We start from the raw sequence: 25,251 nt of genomic DNA, 5'->3' as shown, positions 1-25,251 counted from the left end.
GTATATATATATATATATATATATATATATATATATATATGAGGAAAACAGCTTATAAATCTAGAATATATATATATTATATACAATGTTTGACCATTTTATCAGATGGCAGTAATCTGGACCAAATACCCAATAAAATCATATTGTTTCAACTTATAGAAGTGTATATTTTTACTGTAGAGAAGCTGAAATTTATAAATGTATTGTTACTACTTTTGGAAATTTTTTGTTATTTAATTTATTTAGAAGTAATAAAAAGTTACACTGTCAAAAAGGACAGTGTAAATCACAACTCTCCCAGGTTGTCTGTCAACAGCCAAGGTGTGACCCTTTTTCACTTAGGAGGCTTAGGAAAAGCTTATGAGGGTTAAGTAGTATTTGAAAAGAATTATTACAAAGTTTGTTTTCTCTATTGTAGCATCATCAGGGTTGTTAGTTTACACAGCTGGCCATTCCCTATCTGATCTGAGCATGTAGAGCTTTTTCATTCTCCAAATAAAGTTTAAACTTTTGCATTTAGTTGTTTGTTTATTCATTCACCAGAACAATAGTGATTTTGCTGCAAACATTGTAGTCTTCTTTAACAGCATACTCAACATGGTTAATGTCAGGTATATTTAAGGATTTTCCAATTAACCCTGATTCATGTTGCTGTCAGATCTCGTGGTTTAAATCCATGTTTCATTGAATTAAATTAAATCCAGTTTGATTGGCTGCTAGTGGCCTTGTTTTTTGAAGTAGTAGCGGATATGTCAGGACGTCCACCAAAGAAGATGCACACCAATTTTCAACTTCATGAGTCATAGATTGGTGTATGGAGTTTTTTTACAGGTGTATTTGTAGCTTTTTATAATTTTTGCCATACAGTACTCCTATCTCGTCTAACAGCTATCACTGCTACTCTCTTTCAGTGGCTAACTTCACATCTCTTGGACAGGCAACAATTTATTAGCATTAATAAACACAAATCTTGCTCTGTCACTGTTTTCCGTGGTATACCTCAAGGATCCGTTCTTGGTTCACTTCTATTTCCAATGCTTCCTCTTGGTCAGATCATCCAGCATCATGGTCTTAATTTCCATCGTTACTCTGATGATACACAAATCTGATGAAACACAACCTTTCAGCCCAATACTGTTTTTAAGCGATTAAGGGCTTAAGTGGGTAGGCCACCAAACTAAGAGTTACAATAGTCCAGATCGTTACTCTGACGATACACAAATCTATCTTACCTTTGTAAGGCCTGGTTGGATCAGGCCAATGAGGGTTTTCTGATCAGCGGGTGAAGGTCTCTGCGTGTTACAAGCCTTTCCTTTTCCGCAACATTCAAGATTAAATTAAGTACATTTTTTCATATGTATTGACTCGTTATTTCATCCGAATCCATAAATGAAAAGGGTTTTAATGATATCTGGGTATCATTAAAAGTGAGCGAATGTTTGATTATTCTTATTCTCCTTGAGTTTTCCGCAGGTCTCAAAACACAATCTTGCCATTTTTTATTCATCAAACAGAGGTAATTGGCTAATATCTTAAGAGGTCGGATTCATCCTTACTCGATCAAAAGATATTTTATTAGCCCCCATGGAATTGCATACACTTGAACTTAATTTAATCGTTTTACTTTAGTAGAGGTTTTGGCCCTATTATAGGTATGAGTCGACCAACTATACTTCCCTTATAATAGTTTGGATTGGTCAAGCCCCTGATTTCTCACGTACGCTTATCTAAAGTAACATTAAATTAAGACAGAGGTAAAACAGACGCACCCAGATTTAGGTTAGTCAAGCAGCGCGTTTGCTGCCCTAAACCATAATAAACTCGTCTCTGCATAGAACCAAGTACACTTGAAATTGGTGTCAAATATTAGTCGTCACTAATCTGACGCAGAATTGCGGGAATATATACGAATCCGATAATCTACTTGGAAAAACAATCTCAGAGTCAGTCAAAAAAAAAATCAAATGTTTACAATTTATTGACCAGGTAATAGAGCAATAATTCAAAATCCAATTCATACAATAAAATCATCGGTCAATGAAATACCATAACAACAATTCGGGAAGTGAAGAAATATTTACCTGGCAATGAAATACTACACACAGCGATCGCTTGGGAAATCTAGTTACAGATTCCAAGAACCTCTTAGTCCATTTTCCTTATAAACCCTGATAATTCAATTTGCTTACCAAATGGTGGTGTCTGTCATTATAATTCGATTTTGGTCCCCTAGTGAGGGGATCTTAGGGAGGGAACACCTTTAAGGGACATATCACTTTTCTCATATTTTGTAACTTATTTTAGCTTTTCATTATGGTTGGGAGAGTGAGACCATTTTACCAGGCGCACTGAGACACTTTAAATGATACCAAAGATGTATAGTCACTTTTGTAACTTGTCAAAATGGGATGCGAGGTGTGAGTTGCACTGTGTGCTGCGTCTCAGGCCACGTCCACACGAAGCTGGTGCGTTCCCTATCCGATTTTTTTTTTCCTCGTTCTAAAAAAAAACTCCGTAAACACGGCGTCGTCTCAAGAAATATCTGCGTCCACACGAAACCACTGAAACCGACTAAAAATGGTGTAGTATATATGCCAGACCAGTATGGGGTGCTGTAACTGTGCCACAGAGATACACTATACACGGAGAAGAAGACTTTGAGTATGCGCATAACCTTGCGCGCTGTATACGAACCAAGAATGCCCTTCAATATACGGACTGAGTTCCTCGCTCAGGGCGACGAGAGATGCTTTGGACATGCGGAAATTCTCCCTCCATTCATCTTCCACAACAACGCCATTGACAAAGTTGTCCCACCAACTGCCTGTTCTACCTGGTCTTATCCAAAATTTTCTCCTGGTTGCTCTCCTGGTTGTCTTTCGCGGTGGATCTAAGAGCATGTGGCGTATGGTGTTGTCCATTATCGCTTGTTGCTCACCACAGTTGCATAGAAGCAATAGATTTTGCTGTAATAAAGCTAGTAGGCTTAGTAGCTTCTGCAGCACGAGCACAATCATGTAGTCCGCCATTATTGTTGTTGCTGTTACGTGTGACGCAGCCGACACGTGATGTGATGACATCATCAAAAAACTGTTTAAAAAAGTAGCGGTTTCACTCTCCCAAAACGCCGGATCCGTGTGGACGAAACGCCAATACGATAAAAAATGTATACGTATACAGCGAAACGCGTCTTCGTGTGGACGGGCCCTCAGATGTTGCTGTTACATAATTATGCAACGGAGGGTTCAAATGTTAATTATCAGGAGAGCCTTTTGTTCTCTCGAGGGGTAGCCAGACGTTCTGGCACCCGCCTTACACCTTTCAGCCCAATACTGTTTTCCTCCCTCTTTCATCACTTCCTTTCTACAAAAAGTTGGGTCAAAACTTCTTAAAACTGAATACTGACAATACAGAAATCCTGTTAGTAGGTCCTGAATCCCTTGTCTTGTCCCAACATCACTTCTCCATTCACATTGACAGAGTTATAGTTCATCCATCACCCACTATAAAGATTATTGGGGTACTATTTGATTCGAAATTATGCTTTGAAACCCATATCAGACGTCTTGTTAAATCCTGTTTTTTCCCACATTGTCTTTATACTACCTTTGTCAAATCTCAAAGATGCCGAAACTGTTGTCCATGGTTTTATAACCTTGCTCTGGACTATTGTAACTCTAAGTTTGGTGGCCTACCCACTTAAGCCCTTAATCGCTTAAAAAAAAAACAGTATTGGGCTGAAAGGTTGTGTATCATCGGATTTGTGTATCATCAAACGATGGAAATTAAGACCATGACGCTGGATGATCTGACCAAGAGGAAGCATTGGAAATAGAAGTGAACCAAGAACGGATCCTTGAGGTATACCACAGAAAACAGTGACAGAGCAAGATTTGTGTTTATTAATGCTAATACACCCTTATGTTCATGCCTGTACTATTTAGATTGAGTTCTGAGAATTTGCTTGTATTACTCAAGTTTAAACTATCTACTGTTGATGGTAGGGCATTCAGCACTTCAGCTGCCCCAAAACATCCGCGTTGCTCCTCACTCCAGACCTTTAAGACTGAACTCAAAACTAACTTATTTACAGCATGTTTGGTTAAAACATTTTTTACTTTCATGATCAGATCCTTACTTATGTTGGCTATTGTCATGCTTGTTATATGACTGCCTATTCACTTTGTTGTTCCCTGATTGTACATCTGCATTATTTAAGTTATTTGTCAACTTTATGTGAAGTGTCCTTCTTGAAAGGCGCTATATAAATAAAACATATTATTATAGCTCTTTTGTTTACACACACAGAATATTGATTTCCGGGTGAAAAGGGATGCTTTTGCCTAACAGCAGCTCTTAAAAATCATCGGGATTTCTCTTGCAGTTTTACTCAGTGGTGCAGCCAGAGAATAACAGGGCACTTAATGGAAAAAGGACACTCATGGGCAGTGGGAGGGTGTAGACGACTGGCAGAATTGTAAAACCAACACATCAATGTGTAATGATTGGGCTGGGCTCCACTGCACTGTTATTACAGACTAGCTTGGTTTAAACCAACATGTCAATCTCAAGCTTTTGAGCTTTACACATGGACAACACAGCAGTGTAGCCAAACTAGTGTCCTGTGTAATAAGGATCTGTGTTGTTTGTAAATGGACAAACAGTCTTTTCACAATGTAACTTCACCTACATTTCATTTTTTGTTTGACAGCGGTTTGTTCTGCAAATAATTGTCATGTAAATGCCAACTCTAACTCAAAGGCTAGTTTCATACGTTGCATTTTATGCATCCTAAATTAATTGTAAAAAACATAGGATACATTGTTAAAAGTTAAATAATATGTGAGCTGCAGAGAAAACTAATTCACCAGTGCTTCCCCTGAGTTTTTCTTATGAGTTTTAAAATTTTTTTTTTTCAATTTATGATTAAAATAAGGTGTGTGATAAACATATCTTGACCATACTTGGACGTTTTGTTATATGTAAACTGCACTCCCTCACACCCCAAACGTTCTTATCTAGTTACTAGTTTATAGTTTATTTTTAGTTTAAAATACTAGTTATTACTAGTTTTTAAAAATACACATAAAAGCTTAAAAACTCTCTCTTTTTTTCACATAGGTGTGTGCAATTTAAGCTGTAGTAGAGCAAAACGTCCAAGTATTGTCAAGTAATGTTTACTACCGACCTTGTTTTACTCATAAATTGAAAAAAAACATTATTAAAAGTCATAGGAAATCATTAATAAAAGCATTAATAAACACAAATCTGGCTCTGTCACTGTTTCCCGTGGTATAAGGGATCAAGGTCCATTCTTGGTTCTCTTCTATTTCTAATCTATATGCTTCCACTTGGTCAGATCATCCAGCGTCATGGTCTTAATTTCCATCGTTACTCTGATGATACACAACTCTATCGTACCTTTCAGCCCAATACTGTTTTTCCTCCCCCTTCCATCACTTCCTTAAAACTTAATTAGGTAGGGAGGAAATTGTTGGTCAGGCTTGAAATTATGCCAAAACTGAGAAACAAAGCATTATACGTAGTTTTATTTTTGAGTCTGTTTTTGTTTTACCGAAACAGCATGAGCCGAAAGACTGAGCTCTTTCTGAAGCTTGAGGATTTCTTCTGGAGGGAACATCTGTCAGCTGAAGCCCTGCCCTATGGTGTTAAAGGCAGCGGTATGTACAGCTTCTGTTGGTCCTCTCTTATAATCTGTCCTTTAATACAATGGTTAAATCTAGTGCAACGTCATTAAGCAAATGCTTATGTTACATGATCACTTAAATCTGGATGCTGAAACCTTACATACCCTTGAAACCTTTCAGTCAACCTAATATAAAAAAGTTTGTTTGTTTTTCTGCGGTCAGCATGCTTTTAATGCATGCGATACATTCATGTTGATGCATTCATAATGGTGCACTTTGTTCAAAGACTATCTTCTTTCTAACTGCAGAGCTCCTGCTTCTGAAGGTCTTGGCAGTGATTTCCAGCTACACAATGCCAGCAAACATTGAGAGGTAAAGTACGGCTGAGCAGCTTTCACAAGTATTTACATAAACCATTCCTCAGATTCACTCATTTGCTTCAGTTCCTTATGACTGTGCTGTGGTGTGGCATGAATCACAGCACGTATTACAAATAAATTACCATAGCGTTCTTGCTCATGTTTCAAAATTAACTTGGTCACCATATGATAACCACTAAAAAGACGTAGTGACTCTTTGACGGTTTAGTAAATGGAGAAGTAAAACCCTTCAGTTCACACTGAACTGTTTTAGGTCTGATTTTCACTCGCCGACAGGTTTTGGGAGATCACCAACAAATGCCAGAAATCATAGGCAAATCAGTTCACATGAGTGACAATCACGCAGTGTGAATTATCAAAGACACGATCTGAGAGAATTGCAGACGAGTTGCTGAAGCTCGTGAGATATTTGACATGCTTAATATCTGGACTTGTCGGCAATTCAAAATCCTGCTGTACGAATGTGTTCTGACTGAAAACTACATCGACAATGACCTACAGCCAATGAGAGAGCAAGATACAGGACCACGGGATGTTCGGGGAGGAGTTATAGACCACAATATCAGTATTTTAATAGATATATTTACAATCATATCAAACAGAAACAAAGCACAAACATTTGCTTGACCAGCAGCAACAGCAGCACATTGCAAAATTATTTATTTAGCCCTAACTCTCTTTACCGAACACACAATTCTTGCTGCCGTTTTTTCTCCCCAAACATATATCTTCCTGCATAATCTGTTTTTCTTGTTCTCCTTTTCGCTGCAAATCAGCGCACAGTCAATTTGGATCGCAAGCTTCTTGCAGGCTATAATTTTTAATAACAATTTCAGTCTTGCGCGAGAACTCTTGCGCGGTCTCACACACGCGTGATCTTGCGTAATTTTCTTATCACTTCTCGCGTGTGTTTGGTTGTGAAACGTAGTTTGAGAACCAGACAGAAATTGTCGGCGATTCTTTCTTTTGTAAAGTCATGCAGTGTGAAACCTCCTGTCGCCGATCCATCGTGGAGTGTACACACACCAGCAACTGAATGTTACCCCAGATAGTCGTGCAGTGTGAAAAGAACAGTGACCCGACTACTTTGAACATCGTGCAGTGTGAACTCGGCATTAGCGGCAGCCAATTTTAGACTAAACATCCAATATATTATATGTACAATCCTGTTAGATATTTGTATTTTATCCCGCAGATTTTGTGATCACACCAAAAGTGCGCACACATAAATCCGCCTCTAAGTATTAACTTGAGTTCGTTTTCACGGCTTATTGCACTTAAACAGTCAAATGCACACAAAATAATGTCAAAATGCTGGTCTTGGCGAGTAGAGAACAGTAGGTGCGTTCTGATTGACAGGGTCCCTACGCAGTGTTCACTGCTCCCTACTCCCTCAGCACAGGATCTGTGTTGAAGTGGACTTCACTGACAATAATTGCTCATTTGGAAGAAAGGTAACGACTGGTTGCGCAGATTACGATAGTACATAAATGTTGTAATTTTACTTTCAGATTTCAAATCATAAAATATATATATATATACAAAAACATTTTGTATCTAATAAATATAATTAAAACATGTTTATTAAATAGACTACTTGTATATTTAATTTACTATTGCAGCTATTAATTGACTATTAACAGATTTTAAGCTGTACTGTAACTGTCATTCAATATGAAAACACATTTTGATGTGTAAATGAGTTCGTAATCAATGGTCTTAATAGTTGTAGCAGTCTCATCTCGTGCACTTTCTTTCCCGTGCACAGCTGCATAGTAAACATTCCTGAGGTAAATAAAGTAAAATAAAAAAAGGGAGTGCGCCTCAGCTGCTTTTCAACACTTTTACTTTGTTTACATAACTATTCATACAATAGAATATGCAAATGTAACATTCATCCATTAACCATTGTAACATGCATCCATGTAACAGTTCATTAATATTCTAGTTTGTATAAAAACAACAATTTTTTTATGAATACTCAAATGCATTTGCAGAGCCGTTTAAAAACTCTTCCAACGGCTCTGCTCTATAGTTAGTTCAGACTGGTGACGCGATGCATAATGACAGTTCCTGTGAAGTGATGTATCGATGTTCCCTTATTCCCTACGCCGCTTGCAGTGCCCTTTGAACTGCTTTGAACTGAACATGTTCGCCCCCTTCGGATTGAAGTTTCACTTAAGATGGCGGAATACCTTGTGAAGTCCACTTCGCAGTCCACTCACAGTCGAATCGAACAAGTCAGCTATGTTTTAAGTGAACGCAAACAGTTGAGAAAGAAAACGCATGTGTACCAGTTTAATGGATACGTGCGTCAGGTCTTAAAGTGACAGCAGCCTAATACACCTGCTTCCAAATTATCAGATTAAAAATATCTCTATGGCAGTTTTTTCCCATGTCATCAATGTAAAAATTGTGGCTAGTGCAAATGCTGTGTGGCTTGTAACTTTGGAAAACCACAAGACACAGTGTCTGGTGAGCAATATAGTTAATGTCAAGCCCTGTATATATATATATACACACCTCATTTCACTGATTATTTGTTGAAAAAGTATTTTTGAGGCCTTATTGTGTACCGTATTCATGGAAAGTGCCTTTTTTGTGTCAGCAGTTTAGATTGCAGGACATGTGCAGTCATTGGAAACGGCTTTTCCATAAAAAACACTTCACTGGGGGAGATCATTAACAAATACGACGTGGTGATCAGGTAAAAAAAAAAAACACCTCCACCTCTTTGACCTCTTTCAACGTTTCTGTTACACTGCTTTCATTTACCGTTTACTAGTCCTCATTCTTAAAAAAAGTTATGTTTATATTCTCTTTTTTCATTTCTCAGAAAGTTTTAGTTTGAGCTTAGTGAGCGTTTTAGTTAATTTCCCTCTCCATCTCGTTTTCCATCTCCATCTATCCGTTGAATATATTTTTCTTTCGTTCTACAGAGCGATAGCCTTTCCATTAGTCTGGCTTGTATTTTGCATTCTTGTTTTATTGTAAGTCTGTTGAGTGGCAAATAATAGGCTCAATACCTCCTGCAATTAGAGCGCTGCTTGGCTACTGTTTCTCAACCTTTGCTTCTCAAGCCGATTTATAGCCCTTGGAATGAACTAATGCCATTTTATTTCTTGTAAGCCTCAAACAAATGGCAGAATTTGGCTGAGTGTATTTTTCCATGGTCTCTCCCTCCTCGCTGTGTTCTCAGAAGCTAATCACGGCGGGGGAGGAGAGTCCAGCCGGGTGACATTTGGTGTTGAGTTACATAGCCTGATGCTTCGAAGTCTCCATTAGTGAGCAGAACACCAGCTCCCCTCTAATCTCATTTGTGAGAAAGAGGGCGGTTTTCCTATGGATTCACTCCCATGAAAAATGAGTTGATAAGGATGTATTTGTAGTGTCTGTAACGTTCATGAAGCAGTGGAGAGTAGGGAGTGTAACACTTTGGTTTTTAGCTGATGATGTTTTGAAAGAAGTCTGTTATGCTGCATTTTTATTTATTTATTTTTTATCACATAACAATTGCCTCCCTTAATATGCTAATGGGTTTTTGTTCCTAAATTATCCCTTCTGAAAAACAAGTGTGCTTAATTGTATTTGAATGTGCACTTTTTATTATTAATTAATACAATCATATAATATTAATGAAATAAAAGAGAATACACTTTCATTACTATGTTTCTTAAAACACTTAAGTACACTTTTATAAAGTGCACTTTGCAATAATGGCACAATAAACTTTTACTTTAAATTGCATTTTTAAATAATCTTTTGTCATGCTTTAAATAAATACACTCATTTTGTTGTGTTGACTAACATACTAAAGCACATGTAAAGGACTTGATTATAATTTTAACTGTATTTGGTTATTTGATATTACATTTAAAGTTAATATTTTTGAAATGTACTTTATTGCAACTTCATCATTACAGATGTGTAATTGTAAATGTCTTTAAATACATGACATACAAGTTTCAATGAATTGACATTAAAATATATTTTAGTTTATTTTAAATGCTTGTCACTAAATTCAGCAGAACACTTTAACTATATTTGAAAGACAATGAAATTACATATAAAGATGTACTGAAGTCCTACTTAAACTAAGTTAAACTAATTGCATTCAATATAAATTTGAACTACATTTTCACTTAATTATAAATAACATGCATTTGAGTGTCAGTAAACATTACATTTAGTTCACACATTATTTCCATAATAAGAACTTTTTTTGTTCAAGTTTTCACAAGGTGTGGCTCTTTCCAGTTTAGGAAATTTTAATGAATATTTAATCAAAAGGTCACCCTCCCTTCTCAATGGTGGGTGTTTTCCCAGTTAATCCCCCATTGTGTTGCATTTATTTGTTTTCCTTTCTTTATCATTGTTGCTGTTTACATCACATGCTTGGCTTTGCCTCAAGAATGTCTTGCTATTGAAGAATGTCAGCTATTGTAATCTAAACACAATTCAATTCACCTGGTCTGCACCAAATCCATAGAGTGAAACAAACACACACACACACACACACACACACACACACACACACACACACACACACACACACACACACACACACACACACACACACACACACACACACACACACACACACACACACCCACACACACACACACACACACACACACACACACACACACACACACACACTCACACACACACTCACACTCACACTCACACACACACAAACACACACACACACACAGACACCCCCACACACACACACACACACACACACAGTTTATGCTGAGATGAATTGCAGCGTTCAAGTCCTACTTACAAGCTCAGAAGTCGTAATTATGAGCTGATGTACGAACAGATTTTGTCTGGAAAAAAATAGATGTGTTAGGCAATTTTTATATTTCTTCTCTCTTTTTAACTTACTGCCAAATCAGGGAGCTTTTTCAGCACTAGTGTAACAAAATCAAGGCAAATGGTGTAAATCAGGTCTGTAATTGTCTTTATTATGTATTTTAGCATTCTCTTGCTTCCATAGGGAATGACGGGAAATGCAATTTGGCTGCACTAGCCTATCACCTCATAAATCGGCTAAATGAGTAGTGCTTTCTGGCAAGCTTTACCACTATTCCTCATCAACAGAGCACAAATTGTGTACAAACTACACTGCAAAGTCAATATATTTCACAAAACAAAGTTGTTTCTGCTATTATTTCTTAACTGACACATTCTCAACTCTGAAAATTGCATTATTGTGGTCCATTGCATTGATATTATAGCCATGGCACACTTATTATCAATGCTTATTGACCTTAATATAAATGGCCTCATATCTTTGTATGTCAGGCTGAATGACGCCCCAGTAAGAGGCTATGAGGAGGATGTGGGTAACAAGACCACATTGCGTCTGTTTTATCCCGAATCCGCCTCCTATAATCCGGGTATCCACAATGACCCGGACACTCTGCTAGTCCTGGTTCCTTTCAAACAACATGACCTCCGCTGGCTCAAAGAGATCCTATATGACGAGAAGAGGGTCAGTCCGTCTCACTTAGTTTTTTTTTTGTTTTTTTTTGACCCTGTGCCAGATTTCCCCCTGATTTCCCAGTAATCACGAGAGCTGTTTTCTCTCTATGCCTGGTTTAGGTTCGAAAGGGTTTCTGGAAGCCTCCTCCCCTGATCTGGCTTGGCCGGACCAGTCAGATCCGTATCCTGGACCCATATTTTCTTCGCCTAACAGCCAGCAAGCTTCTGCAAATTCCTTTGCAACCACGCCAACATCAGGTGAGATCTGCACACATGGCCAGGCTCCAGGGAATGTTAACACTTATCACCATGTCTTATCACTATGGAAACGCTAGGTAAAACTTTACAATAAGGTTCATTACTTAACATTAGTTAATGCATTAACTTACATGAACTAACCATGAGCGATACATTTGTTACTGCATTTGTTTATCTTTGTTAATGTTATTTAATAAAAAATACAGCTGTTCATTGTTCATTCATGTTAGTTCACAGTGCATTAACTAATGTTAACAACATTCTAATAAAGTATTAGTAAATGTTGAAATTAACATTAACTAAGATTAATAAATGCTGTATAAGTGCAGTTCATTATTAGTTCATGCTAACTAATGTTGTAAACTAATGTTAACTAATGAACCTTATTGTAAAGTGTTACCGAAACGCTCTCAGTGTGGAAGAACAGATGTGGATATAATTTCAGATATGGAAATTGTGGCACTTGCATATTTGATAGTAATGAAACGATTGGGTCCCACTTTATATTAAGTGGCTTTAAGTACTATGTACTTATTTACCGATGTAAGTACATAGTACTTATTGTGTTCAGGTTGTATTGTAAAACACGTTTGCTGCATTGAGATGTGATACTGGTAAGCTTAAGGTCAGGTGTGTGTGGTATGGGTCGGTTTAAGGTTAGGTTAAGGTGTAAGGGAAGGGTCAACTGTGTAATTACAAATGTAATTACATACATTAATTACAGCACGGTAACGTCCACTATGGTTTCAGACATCACTACAAATGTCTGTCCTCTCAAATAGTGCTCTATTTAAGGGTATAGGGGGCGATTTCAGACACAGCCTTACTGTGAGTGACGTAGTAAGTCCATTGTATCAAGTTATTAATTTCAATGTAAGTACATAGTACTTAAAGCCACTTAATATAAAGTGGGACCAACGATGGTAATGAGACTCAAAAAGCATTGTAATGCATCATCTATGGATTCTTGACATTAAGGTTACCCAAGGCAGAATTGCATTTTCCATGCTAATAAAAAATATTAGAGAGGTTCCAGTCAGTTGACATTTGGTGTATCCTGATACTTCGAAGTCTCCATTAGTGAGCAGAACACCAGCTCCACTCTAATCTCATTTGTGAGAAAGAGGGCAGTTTTTCCCACATGGATTCACTCCCATGAAAAATGACATGTTACATGTGGAGTGTATAAGGATGTTTGTAGTGTCTGTAATGTTCATAAAGAGATGGTTTTTAAAATAATTCTCTTATGCTGCATTTATTTCTTCAAAAAACGTAAAACATAACAACTGTCTCCCTTAAAGGGGTCATGCACTGAGAAATAAATGTTTCCTTGAGGTTTTGACATATAAGAGGTCATCATATTATAACAATATCCTTAAAGTTTCAGAACTGAAAACTTCCTTGAGGAAGAGAGAAGAGCACAGGGTTACTCACTGGGTTAAAAAAAAAAAAAACATTACCTTCAGAAGGATCCTAATGCTAGGAATGTGGATATTTATTTTCAACAATGTGAATGTCTCAGTTGAACATTATTTATTCGTATTCGGTACATTTCACTGGATTCTTCGGTAAATCAGTCCCCAAAAAAGTGCAGGCTTGGCAGGCTTTTACGATATGGACTCGACAGTATTGCCACAACATGTAAGTAAAGGCCCGTTCACACCAAGGACGATAACTATAAAGATAACGATAAAGATAACTATATATGCGTCCACACCAACGACTGATAACGGTCTTTTTTATTCTAAGCACCCGTGTGGACAGTGGAAGATTTTTTTGTACCGCGACGATTAACTTCTCTGCAATGTCATCTGCCATTTTAAATGCGCGAGACCTTTAAATTAGAATGGATTCTGATTGGCTGGCAGTGTTTTATCGTTCGACACCTGGAAAAAAATCGTTCTGAAAGTGATCCCAACGATATCGTTCCTCATATCTTTATCGTTATAGTTGTGGTGTGAACTCTGTTATTCTTTAATATGGAGAACGATTTTTAGAATTATATCTTTATCGGTATCTTTATAGTTATCGTGCTTGGTGTGAACGGGCCTTAACCCTGTTCATTCTAATGCCTGATCTGTGACCAGTGATATCTGATGTTATGATTCATGTAGCTACAGTCAGATGTTCTTTATCTTGTCAGTAAATCAAACCAGTTACTAAACGGTCAACTTCATATCGTTTTTCTTAGTAGGGTTAGCAGTAGCTGTCAATCAAACAGCACGCACTGGAGCTGTCAATCAAACAGCTTGTGTTTGTCACTGAGTTCTGAACTCGCGCCAAAACTCCCGTAATTATCAACAAATATCTAATTTACATTGTGTTTGCACTGTTAGTTATGACGAAAGCATTCGTTGATGTGCAGAAATCGAGTTGCAATAACAAGATCGCTGCATACATGTCTGTAATTGGCTATGCTCATCACTGCAACCTTTCATGCCACGATCTAAATATAATGCCATAGATCTAATTGTAATGCTATAATTATCACGTTTCACGAGTAGTTAACATTGAGAGCTGTAATAGTAAAAACGGGCTAAAAGTTTTCGAGAGAGTTCCAAATGTAATACCGGCTATTTCATATGCAGAGCTGTTAGCCAATCATAGCAGTGGGCGTTTACACTGAGGTCTCACAGCAGACACGCCCCTTCAAACAGAGCGTTCAAATCAGAGGGATAAAATCAGGGTAGGAAAAATGCCTTTTATTTCTAAATTATGACAATATTTGATGTACAAATCAAACTAACATTATAAGTGCACCCCAGGGAATATTATGAAACAATAAAACAATGCAGTTCATGATCCCTTTAAAGGGATGGTAAAACGCATTTTTTCGAAGGCTTGATTGTGTTTGTGGGGTGAACTGTAACATATATGTTCATGCTTCGTTTTTTAAAAATTGCATTATTTTTCATATATTTTACCTTTATTCTACACTGCTCTGCCCCTCCTTGTAAAAACGGTCTAATGGTTTCCTGGTTCTATGAAGCCAGTCCCTCAAAACTATGCAATGGGCTCAGATTGGTTAGCTGGCCCAGTGTGTTGTGATTCGTTAACCGTCAAGTGCACGTTTACCGGAAACGTCACGCCCCTTACCTTTAACGGTACTTTGTGCTTTGGTGTATTGTAAACAATGGGGTCAATAAAACCAATCGGACCCGGGGAAACGTTAGTGAAGATGATCGAGCAGAACCTGCTCAAGAACGGCTGTTAAACGACGTTTCAGAAAGGTTTGTTTTTTGTTGTTCTATCATTACTTTTTAGATACGCTGTTATTTACAGTAATTGTACTAATTATTATAGAATTACAAAAAATAAGCTTCATAAACAAGAATTTCATATAATCGTTCTAACAAATTATACTACAGTCCTCAAAGGGATTTTTTTTGAGTAAAGACTGGATCTATAGTGATCGTTTCTGACTGTATGCCACCATAACTTTTGTAGTTTTAGAACGATTGTAGACAAAATATCTGTCGACAGAACTATTAACCCAAAACAAACACTAAACATCGGCTGCCAAATCAAACACAGAACCATGTTTAGCATGCCTGTAGATAAACAAGCATGTAGATAAACATAAAAGCTCTAATCAAAGAATAATTTACACTAATTCCAAGTTCGCTGTTGAGATAAAAAAAAAATTTGTAACATTAGGTGTTTGTCGGATAACGTAAAGTATGAATGAGCATTTAATAAACCAGAACAGCCAAACAGCGTTGTCATTTGTTTCCTTCCTTGCTACAACGTACAATTAACAATACGACTATTACAGGAAAACACATCGACGAAAAATAAATCATACTTACAGGTTGTGGCTCGTAAACAAAAGCTTCTGTTTTTAAAGTTGGAACTGCTCCATCTTTCAGGACAAGCCGATGTGTGAATCATGCATTGAGCTCGCAAAGATTGTGAAAGCTTTCCTCCGTTACATGTGAAGTACAGAGAGCCAGATTTGGGTCATAATTAGGCCAATCCTTAAAAATATTTTGGTTTGCAGTAAAAAAAAAAAAAAAAAAGGTCGGTAGGTAGGTCTATATTTTTTTTTTCAAGATTCAATGTAAAAAAATATATATTTTTTTACATAGTACCACAGTAGGACTAACGCAAAGAGGGCGCTTGAGACGCACAAGTCAGCAATATTTCTGATGATTTATTGGCGTGAAGTTTCGTGCACAATGACAAACAGGAGTGCAACATTCAGGGATTGAAATTAACACCCTCCAACTAGCCAAATAAGGGTAAAAATTAACTTTGGAACCAAATCTGCGCGGATTTAGTGCAAATACGCAACTCGTGAGTCCTCATGATATATAAAATACAGTGCATTGCGCAGAATCTACGGATTTCTGGCTTACTTGAACACACACGTCACTAAGCAACAAATAACGGCGAGCATGTTCACTTGCATTGAAGTAATGGTGAATATTAAAAAGCATTTGGTTAACAGAAAATACATTATTTTCCAACATCCTACATGTTCTGTGTACTGTATTGATCTGTCCACCTAAAACACTTTTTTTAATTTAAAAGAAACCACTTTTTTAGGGTCAAATTGTAGGACGTCCTCAATAGTTTTGAGTATCCTCCACCAACATTTTAGTGGTTATCTTCAGGTCAGTCGACACGATCACCGTTAGACAGGTGAGAAGGGAGGGGAAAAGATCTGGGCACAGTTTTTCCAGAACTTCTTGCCAAGTTAAAGCGCTGTCGAGATGTTTTAATGCATTTTTTAGAATGCATTTATTATGGTGCCCAAACCCATATGACTTTGAACGGTGACTGCGAACATTTTATACTGCATCATTACTAGGGATGGGTATCATTAAGGTTTTAACGGTATTACTACTCTTACCGATACTGCTTATCGATCCGGTACTTTAACGGTATTCTTATTGGTTCTTTTTTTTTTTTTTTTTTTTTTTTTTACATTCGGGTAATAATTAGCATTTGCTTTTTATTTTGAAATGTCAAATATCTATAGCAAAAGAAAAATCAATGCTTTAACAAAACGAATAAAATATCTAGGCTATTTGTGCAGCAGTGTGCAGGCTTTTTTGTTTTATTTACATGAGATAGGATACGATAAGCAAAAACAAGTACAAACACATGTTCAAAAAAAGAATACAATTAAAGGTGCAATGTGTAAAAATTTTGAGTATCTATTAACAGAAATGCAATATAAGATCCATAACTATGTGTTCAGTGGTGTATAAAGAACTTACTTAATAAACTGTAATGTTTTTATTACCTTAGAATGAGACATTTATATCTCCATAACCGCGGGCACCCCCTTCTATGAAGGTCGACATATTGTGTCGTCATGTTTCTACCGTAGCCGAACACGAACAAACAGCGCTACAGAGCGCGTTTCGTCACTACCTTGACAGAGAAGCCGCAGAAAGCTAGAAGCTAGCCATAAACACCGTGAGTAGTGACTTTTCCCTTGTCAGTGGTGTAAAATATGTAGTTGGATTGTTTCATGTAACTTAGTTCTTCTCCCTCGCTGTGTTATGGCTTTGCTATGTGGAGATAAATGTGCTGGTTACGTTCGTAAATCAGCTGATTAGTACTCTAGTCATTGACCGCAAAACAACGTTACAGGAATCACCAACCCGTCGATCAAGTCGGTCTTGGAAGCATTTTAAGTCGATCGCAAAGAGTTTTCAAAATCAGAGAAAAAAAGCCTATTGTCTGTAGTAAATGGTGTCTAGGGGATGCGAGGCGCGCGCGCTGTTACAATCATGCCATTTTTGCCGCACGCACCTTTGGGCTCATGCGGACGCGTCCAGTTTAAACAAGGCTTTACGCTTTAACCAGCTCAGCCACAGTAACAGCTCATATTAGCCAGCTAAACTTTTACTACCCTGTTAGAAAAAATATATAGTTGCATATAGTTTCATGTGTTTCTTCTCCCTCGCTGTATTATGCTCCCGATGGTGAGACCGGAGAGTCTAACAAAAACACACGATCTTTATCCCCGATACCAGTGAGATTGAGCCAGAGATGTCTCTCCGTGCTGACCAAAGCGGACATAGAACGACCGATGGCACGGGCCGTTTGCTTGGTCGCGCGAAGAGATAGATCTGTGGCTCTGCGTAGTTCAGAAAACACTTCCTCATCGATAGTACTCAAGTCCATCAACAGGTCAGCCTGGTACGCCTGTAACACTGCCATAGTGTGCAGCGCAGCACCAGCCGGACCTGCAGCTTGATAAGCTTTTCCCACGAGCGCTGATGTTGTTCTGCACGGCTTCGTGGGGAGGGTAGGTTTCTTTAACGAAGATGCTGCTTCAGGCGAGGGATAGCTTGCGAGCGTCTCTTCAACCTGCGGCATCTCCGTATACCCCCGCGACTACGCACCCACCATAGTCGAAAAAGTCGACGTCGAGGGTACAAAGATGCGAGAAGTATATGGTTTACTCCATTACTTAAATAGTTCGTCATGGAGGTCCTCGAAAAAGGGGAAAGACTGATGTTTTGGTCCCTCCTCCCTGCCACCGGACAGAAACCTATCCCCTTGCTTAGACTGTTTGGGGGTCTCTTGTTCGCCTGGCCAGTCAAGCTGTAATCGGGCCACCGAGCGAGTAACCACCTCGAGCAATTCCTCGAAAGATCTCTTTTCACGAGAGGAACGCTCAGAGGCTGGCTGCTCGTGGTCCGAAGACCCAAGAGATACAACATCCCCCTCGTGAACCGAAGAAGCACCGGAGCGCGCTTCGAAATCACAAGAAGGGATGCGTGGATCTGGTGACGCAGCAAGTGAAAGGGACGGACCCGTCTCTTGCTCGTCATGCAGATCCATACGAGAGCCCCACGATGGTAATGCGGGTGCGGACTGGAAATAGTTCAGACGGGAGCGAAGCATTTTAACCGTGAGCTGGTCACAATGCTCGCACCCGCCCTTCTCTATAGCCAGAAACGCGTGCTCTTCATCCGAACAAACAAAACAGTAATCGTGTGTATCCAGCTCAGACATGGGACGGGAGCATGGAGGAACACAACGCTTACTATTTTCTTGGCTCATTTCTCCTCTTTTTTAACTTTCAAAAACTCTTTGATGTAGCGTGAGAGAAAAAGATTTTGAGAAATGAGAAATTTTCTGCACACTGCCTGACAAAACTAACTCCTAACAAAGATCTGAGAACAGATGAGAGATAGAGAGAGTGTTTGCGTTCACACATGCACAGAATGGTCTGAAGACAAAAGACCTGACGATGCACCTGCGGCTCATCTATTTATAGCCTCGTGTTGCGGGTGCGCGCCGATGACGTCATCGACCGAGGCTATATTACCTCCGGGTCAATTCTATCGACGTGTTACACACAATATTCAGCTGGTCACGATTAAAGACGTTCCCAATGCGCTGAGCAACGAAGCATCGATTGTAGCTTTCGAAAGGGAACCACTGTTTAACCACTGCTTTCTGCACAGAGCTGTCGATGTTGCCATTCTTGAGGAGGAAGTCTGTCATCCGTCAGGCTAAAAAGTGAAAAGAACAGCATTTATTTGAAATAGAAATCTTCTTTGACAGTGTAAATGTCTAAACAGTCCCTTTTGATTAATTTAATGCATCCTTGCTGAATAATTATCAATTCCTTAAAAAAACTAAACAAAAGAGGGTCAAACTACTGACCCCAAACACTTGAATTGTAGTGTATGGCTTTGCATTTGGTTTGCTGTGAGTAAGGTCAGACTATCATTCTTACAGATGTGCTGTGCTGTTTCTAATACAATTACTAGCCAATTGGCAAACATTTACCTCACCAGAGCCAAGTTTCACTCACATGTGTTAATTTTGGATTCTGCTTGTTGTTTTTGTGAGAGGCAAGATATTTGTTATTGTGAAACGTTTTTTTTATGGTCAATTATCCATACAAAGACCTCAAGTATCCTGGTACAGCCACAGATATTTACAAAGAATTATGATTAGAAGTTTATTTTTGGTACATGTTATCGAAGGCTAGAAACAGCAAGTAAATACAAGAATGCAAAAACAAGCTCAGTGCTTTGTCCCAACCAAACTCTTCTCTCTCTCTCTCTCTCTCTCTCTCTCTCTCTCTCTCTCTCTCTCTCTCTCTCTCTCTCTCTCTCTCTCTCTCTCTCTCTCTCTCTCTCTCTCTCTCTCTCTCTCTCTCTCTCTCTCTCTCTCTCTCTCTCTCTCTCTCTCTCTCTCTCTCTCTCTCTCTCTCTCTCTCTCTCTCTCTCTCTCTCTCTCTCTCTCTCACAAAGAAACACATACATCCTCTTTCCTCTCTGTGTACTTTTGTATCTTTTGGAGGCACACCCCTCTACATATATCTGTCATATATCTGTATTGAGCTTGTTTGGAGGGCTGTGATTGGGCCGGACACCGCAGACACACGTGCAACAGATTTACTTCTTTATATTCCTCGGGCTGCTTAAAAAGGTTGTCCTCCCGTGTTCCTCGCTGACAGGGACCCCTGCAATCTCTGGGCCGACAGCCAGAATCACAGAGACGTCATGCTTGAGAGGGTGGCAAACAGAGCCGTACTCTGTCAATAAACATGGGGGAAACACACGTGCACATCCACGCTCGCTTCTGGAGCTATTAGTCAAAAAAACAGACTGAAACAGAGAGTGATGTTTTTAGTCAAACTAGTTCTTAACCTGGACACTCACTGTACTACCAACAAACCGCTCAGTCTTCATACTCTCATTCTTTGTGTTGAGAGAGAGAGAGAGAGAGAGAGAGAGAGAGAGAGAGAGAGAGAGAGAGAGAGAGAGAGAGAGAGAGAGAGAGAGAGAGAGAGAGAGAGAGAGAGAGAGAGAGAGAGAGAGAGAGAGAGAGAGAGAGAGAGAGAGAGAGAGAGAGAGAGAGAGAGAGAGAGAGAGAGAGAGAGAGAGAGAGAGAGAGAGAGAGAGAGAGAGAGAGAGAGAGAGAGAGAGCTTTCAAGGGGAAATGCTAGCAGATCCGCTGGCTTCTAAAATTAAACGCAGAACAATAGAATGGAAAATAACTAGAACTAAATCATTAAGCTAGTCTGTTACTTAATACCAGGGCAATTATATAAAAAAAAAATTACATTAGTAAACTATTTAAAGGGTCAATTTAGTTTTTGTTGTTGTTTATTTTATGTTTAATTCAATTTTTTTTAATTCTCCATAGAATACAATCTAGCCCTGTTTTTATTATTAATATTATAATTCCATCCATTTTCCAAACCACTTATTCTCTGTAGGGTAGTGGGTATTATTATTTTATTTATTATTATTATTATTATTATTATTATTATTACCATTTACAAGGCACACAAATTATTATTTACAGGGCTAAAAACATTATTTCACTTAAAAAATGTATATTATTTTTTTAAAATATAACCAAGTGATGCTAGTCCTGATTCTAATTTAATTCTAATTCTTATACTAATTATTTTTTCTGAGCCATTTTGACTTTTAATGTACTGTTATTTTGGTAATATATAGTAGATATATGAAGTCAGTTCTTCTACAGTTATAGTTCATGACAGTATTTCATCTGTGAGCATATTTTACTACTATTTGACAAGCAAAATTCTGTCTTTAATGTTGAGTCCATATGTTTTATGATTTAAATCTTATCAAGTTTGATATTTGTAAATGTTGTATATGAGTAACTCAGAGCACAGTGCCAAATGTTTACAGCCCCATTTGGAAAGGAAAGACCATTAACAAGAAGAAGGAAGTAGGAAGTCTCTTTTTTTAATTTGAACATGATGTGAAAATGGAGGCACTGTTGTTGAAATGGAGGCTGAGATTTGCATCTTTGAGGAGATGTATACAAGTGTGTTTAGGGAGGATATTTTGTGTGGGACTGAACGGATCAGTAGCTACGGAAATCACGGAGCAATGCGGAAAAGCTAATGACTTGGAAAAAGAGAGATAGATGCAACTTAAGCAGTCAGGGCTGGAAAAAGCCAAGATGCATTACTTTCCATAGCGTTCCACTAAGCAGAAATTTCACACAAAAGGTGATTTCTGGCAAAAATTCACATTTTAAGTGGTTTATTGCAGCGTAAGTGTGTGTTCAACGTTTTTATAATGCTTGCAAAATTACGAGGAGTTTAAAACCTCATAAAAAATGTTGTCCTACATGTATGTTGACGTCCTATTAAGGTTTGTGCAGGACATAATATCATAGAGCTCATTCTTTTTTCAAAAATAGCCATTATGTCAGGTTTCTTGGTTCCAGGTGGACCTCAGTGGAGAGATAGCATTTGATTGGACTTATTTGCATAGAAAAAGGTTAATTAAATCGGTTATAGATTCATATAGATGACTTGGGCTAAAATCCAAGTGCTTAAGCACTCTTAGGAAAGTTAAAGCTGTCTTCAGCCGCCCCCTGCAGGAGGACAAACACTATTAGACAGACGTTATCTAAACAGCACTTCCTCTGTTTCCTCTGTTTCTCCATCAGAAACCAATCCATCCCACCACTGGTATTCTGGCAGTATTTGTGGCATTAAACTACTGTGACGTTGTGCACGTCGCTGGATTCGGATATCCAGAGTCCCGAAACCAGAAACAGCCCATTCACTATTATGGAAAAGAAACAATGAAGTCCATGAAGGTTTGTTTTTTTTTTAATGAAAAAAAAAGGGCTTTATTTCAATAGTCCACTTCAGACATTCAACTACATGTCAACTGACTCTCATTAGAGAATTAGTAGACTTTCTGCTTAATATCTGCTAACACTTTATTTTTATGCTAATCAACAGACATTCTACTGATAATAAGTCACTTTACAACTACGTGTCAACTTATCAGAGTATTAGTAGACTGTTATGGTTCGGGTTAGTAGAATAAGTTGACATGTAGTTGCAAAGTTACTTGTAGTCAGTAGAACGTGTGTTGAGGAGCATCAAAATAAAGTGTTAGCAGATAGTAAGCATGCTACTCCAATGACTGCTAGGTGACATGTAGTTGCAAAGTTGCAGAGCTGTGAAGTGGACTATCGAAAAAAAGTGTTACCAATTAATTAAAACTAATTCTATAAAATGATCCCATGATGACAACCCATAAAAGGTTCTGCCTGACAGAACCCTTTTATAAAGAACCTTTTCTTCTAAGACGGTGTAACATTGCTTTGCTTTACTGGATGCTCTTGTTGTTTCAGAATTCCTACCATGATCTCAGCCAAGAGGGTCAGGTTCTTAAGAGACTGGAAGACCAGGGGGCCATTTTATATCTTCATCCTCATTCTTGACACGCAACATGAGCACAAGTATATGTTCACACGTAAGAACATACATGAGTGCATGTAAATACAACACTAGAAACAATATCTTCATCTTTGGATTCACACAAGCCTGAATTATATTCAGCTCTCACCCTGCATTTCTATGCGATTTCCACATTTTTGTCTGATTTTTTGAAGAAAAAATTCCTTTCGGGATTCTTTTTTTTTTTTTTTTTTTTTAAATATCACCACTAGATATTTTGTGTAAGTATTAAATAAAATGAAATGAAATCTTATTTTTCATTGGCAAGATTTAATGGAGAGCATATGGAGACAAGGACAAGGTCAGATGACGAACAGCAACCTTGTTTTCAGATAACCAAATCTGCTCTTTGTCCAGAAAGTCAATAAAGTTAAAGAATTTTTTTTTACAGAATTTAGTGCACTTTCAAAGTTGAATGTAACACTTATGAACTCACTTAGAAGGGTATATCAGCTAAACTTTTAAAGTGAGCCTCTTCAATTTAGAGATTCTATATTTAAGATACAATTTTTGGTAACACTTTATTTTACAGTGACCTTGTTACATATGTTACATGTACTTACCATAGTAATAACAGTAAATTATGCATAATTACATGCAACTAACCCTCAACCAAACCCTATAGTAAGTAAATGTAGTTAATTAACATTACGTTAATTAATATTACACTAATATTACAGTGATCGTTGTGACGGAAGCGAATCAATCAAAACTAACTTTAGCTGGACAATAACTTAACTCTAGAGCTGCTGTAAAGCCAAAACAATCTCTGTTACTTTAATTTCCTATTATCACTGTAAAGCTGCTTTGAAACCATCTATATTGTTAAAAGCGCTATATAAATGAAGCTGACTTGAAACTGTAACAATGACCCCTTAAAATAAAGTGTAACCCAATTTTCCTCTGAGCATAAGTGATTGTGAAGTCATCACCCGGATATCTGTAGCAATACCTCGCACAGCCTGAAGAGGGCGATTAACTCCGTGACAGTGTGAGCGAGGTCTGTTTACAGGGAGAGTGAAGCACTGAGGCAAATTACATGTACATGATGGCCGTATGTTCGCTTTCTGCTTTATGGATATTGTTTCTATTTGAAGTGGGGGAGCTACCTTTTTTGAGTCATATTCATTACTCAGAGCTTCACAGAGGAAGGAACATCTGGAGATTTGTCAGGGCCCGAATACACTGCCAGACTGCAAGGCCTCAGTAGCCCAATACAGCAAAAAATACCTCGCGAGAGGTGAACTTTTGGTGTCATTCAAATGAATGATGCAAACCATGCACCAACAGCTTTCATAAATCAGACTCATAATTGGAGGTTGCATATATGAAGGCATCACATGTAGGCTACGCACCAGAGACAAAGACTGTTCTAGATGTTAAGACTCTTACCTGTTATTTCCTGACAGGCAATCTCTCAATAGATTGCACATGATCCATGGATACATGCAAAATGGTGGACAAAGTGGGAGAATAATGATAAATGTACTATTTCATTCAATGTTGTATAGACAACGAAATAGTCAGTACGATAATAAAGAAGATTTTTATACAAAATATTTGTGTGTGACGTTTGCTTTTATGCTTCTTAGAACTATACCGTTAGCTTAGCAACATGCTAACATGTCCAAGCAATTATGTAATTATCCATTTGTTATGAAATCAGATATGTGCAATCACAGATATGTATAGACCTTATGCCCCTTTTTAGCATTCTGTTTTGTATTTCCACAGCATGAACGTAAGATCTTACGGATTTCTGAATGAACCGCTTGTTTTATAAACTTCACAGTCTACTGACATTTGTTATGACATCTGCTTTAAACATTACAATGCTCATGATAACTTTCAGTAACTCTACAATAAGTGAATCCACTTCACCATGCAGCTAAATGCTCTTCGACATCTAGACATAGACACACACAGAGCTACCGCAAAAACGGAAGTTCAAAGACAAAATTCTTCACATGGCTGATTGCTTGTTTCTCTGGCACACTAGGTCTATAGGTAGATGCTACATTCGACCGCTCCAGACACGTCGTCGGTCAGCGTGTCGTCACTCACAGTAAGGCTGTGTCTGAAATCGCCCCCTATACCCTTAAATAGAGCACTATTTGAGAGGACAGACATTTGTAGTGATGTCTGAAACCATAGTGGACGTTACCGAGTGCACTCAATCAATCCCTCAATGCAAAGCATTAACGAGTTTACAATCGTATGTTCAACGGCTAGAGAATACCCATAATGC

At 38.1% G+C, this 25,251-nt stretch overlaps 1 protein-coding gene across 5 annotated transcripts in view; it reads left to right on the top strand.

The window, feature by feature from the left end:
* st3gal4 (ST3 beta-galactoside alpha-2,3-sialyltransferase 4) overlaps positions 1-24,560 on the top strand; it is a 53,661-nt gene extending 29,101 nt beyond the window's left edge. For 3 of the 5 annotated variants that reach the window (XM_077235527.1, XM_077235526.1, XM_077235530.1), the window contains exons 5-11: positions 5,584-5,681; positions 5,957-6,020; positions 8,637-8,735; positions 11,342-11,531; positions 11,642-11,779; positions 22,199-22,351; positions 22,898-24,560. In XM_077235527.1, the coding sequence (XP_077091642.1) occupies positions 5,584-5,681; positions 5,957-6,020; positions 8,637-8,735; positions 11,342-11,531; positions 11,642-11,779; positions 22,199-22,351; positions 22,898-22,987 (832 nt within the window). In that variant the 3' untranslated portion in view covers positions 22,988-24,560. The remainder of the gene's footprint in view (positions 1-5,583; positions 5,682-5,956; positions 6,021-8,636; positions 8,736-11,341; positions 11,532-11,641; positions 11,780-22,198; positions 22,352-22,897) is intronic. The other 2 variants (XM_077235528.1, XM_077235529.1) reach the window with 2 other exon arrangements.
* Positions 24,561-25,251: the final 691 nt, after the last annotated feature.

The sequence above is a fragment of the Siphateles boraxobius genome, unplaced genomic scaffold, assembly GCF_051911475.1.
Source record: "Siphateles boraxobius isolate OS27281-9 unplaced genomic scaffold, OSU_SipBor_1 198, whole genome shotgun sequence".
Taxonomy (NCBI): Eukaryota; Metazoa; Chordata; class Actinopteri; order Cypriniformes; family Leuciscidae; genus Siphateles; species Siphateles boraxobius.
The sequence above is the reverse complement of the archived record's forward strand: the minus strand, read 5'-3'. Positions and strand labels throughout refer to the sequence as shown.